Source organism: Corylus avellana, chromosome ca5 (genome assembly GCF_901000735.1).
Source record: "Corylus avellana chromosome ca5, CavTom2PMs-1.0".
In the NCBI taxonomy this organism is placed as follows: domain Eukaryota; kingdom Viridiplantae; phylum Streptophyta; class Magnoliopsida; order Fagales; family Betulaceae; genus Corylus; species Corylus avellana.
The window spans coordinates 5,397,095-5,397,910 of record NC_081545.1 but is presented as its reverse complement, the minus strand read 5'-3'; the positions used below and the strand labels follow the sequence as shown (position 1 = coordinate 5,397,910).

The 816-nt window shown below is 39.6% G+C and overlaps 1 protein-coding gene across 1 annotated transcript in view; it reads right to left on the bottom strand.

Moving 5' to 3' along the window:
* Positions 1-482: 482 nt before the first annotated feature.
* LOC132181618 (putative disease resistance protein RGA3) overlaps positions 483-816 on the bottom strand; it is a 5,587-nt gene continuing 5,253 nt past the window's right edge. The window contains exon 3 of the mRNA XM_059594868.1: positions 483-665. Coding sequence (XP_059450851.1) covers positions 483-665 — 183 coding nt within the window. The remainder of the gene's footprint in view (positions 666-816) is intronic.

Below are 816 nucleotides of genomic sequence, written 5' to 3'. Positions count from 1 at the left end.
AATCATTTGCTACTTACTTACTGATGCAGGTAATGTCGATGCCCTCATGCTTCTGATGAGTAGTTGAGGGTGGGCATTTAGGATATTCAAAAAACAAATTACTGGAAGTTAGGGAAAATAACCTGACGCTCGAAAAGCTCAACCACAGCAAAGGTTGCCACTAATTCTGTTAAAGACATGTACCCACTTCCGTTCAACAACTTAAATTTCAAAGCATTTGCTTATTTAATTGTACACAAGATGAGCAGAAATCCACAAGAAGTTCTAGTCACTCTACTGTCTATACATAGATGTTGCACCTATTTACATCTCTGACCCTAAGATACCAACATAGAAATAGTTGAAAACAAACACATAAAAAACATAACAAAAGAAACACCCTTGCCTTACAAGTAACATGAACCAAAATCCTGGGTGTGTTCAATTTTAAGCAACTGGAGGGCGTAATACATGATCCTGTGATGTATCAACTACAGCAGATGTCATGAATTGCCATGTTGGGACAACCAATGAAAGGCATCAGCTTGAGCAGAAAATGTACCCAACATTGCAGAGGGATGAGGCAGGGAGCCTGGTTGAGCACTCATTACTTTCACTTGCTCCTCCAACTTCTCTTTGCCCTCCTTGAGCCTCTGCTTCTCATCACGAAGCTCATTCCTCTCAGCCTGCACAAGAAAAGGGAAAGCTAATATTATATCCTCGCATCCTTTTAAATGTTGAATAAGCAATATTGTGCAAATTTTTGAGGATAGACTATCAAGCGGTTCAATTTGCTTTTGCTCATCTCCACTATTAAGTCTATTGATGATGCAAGGC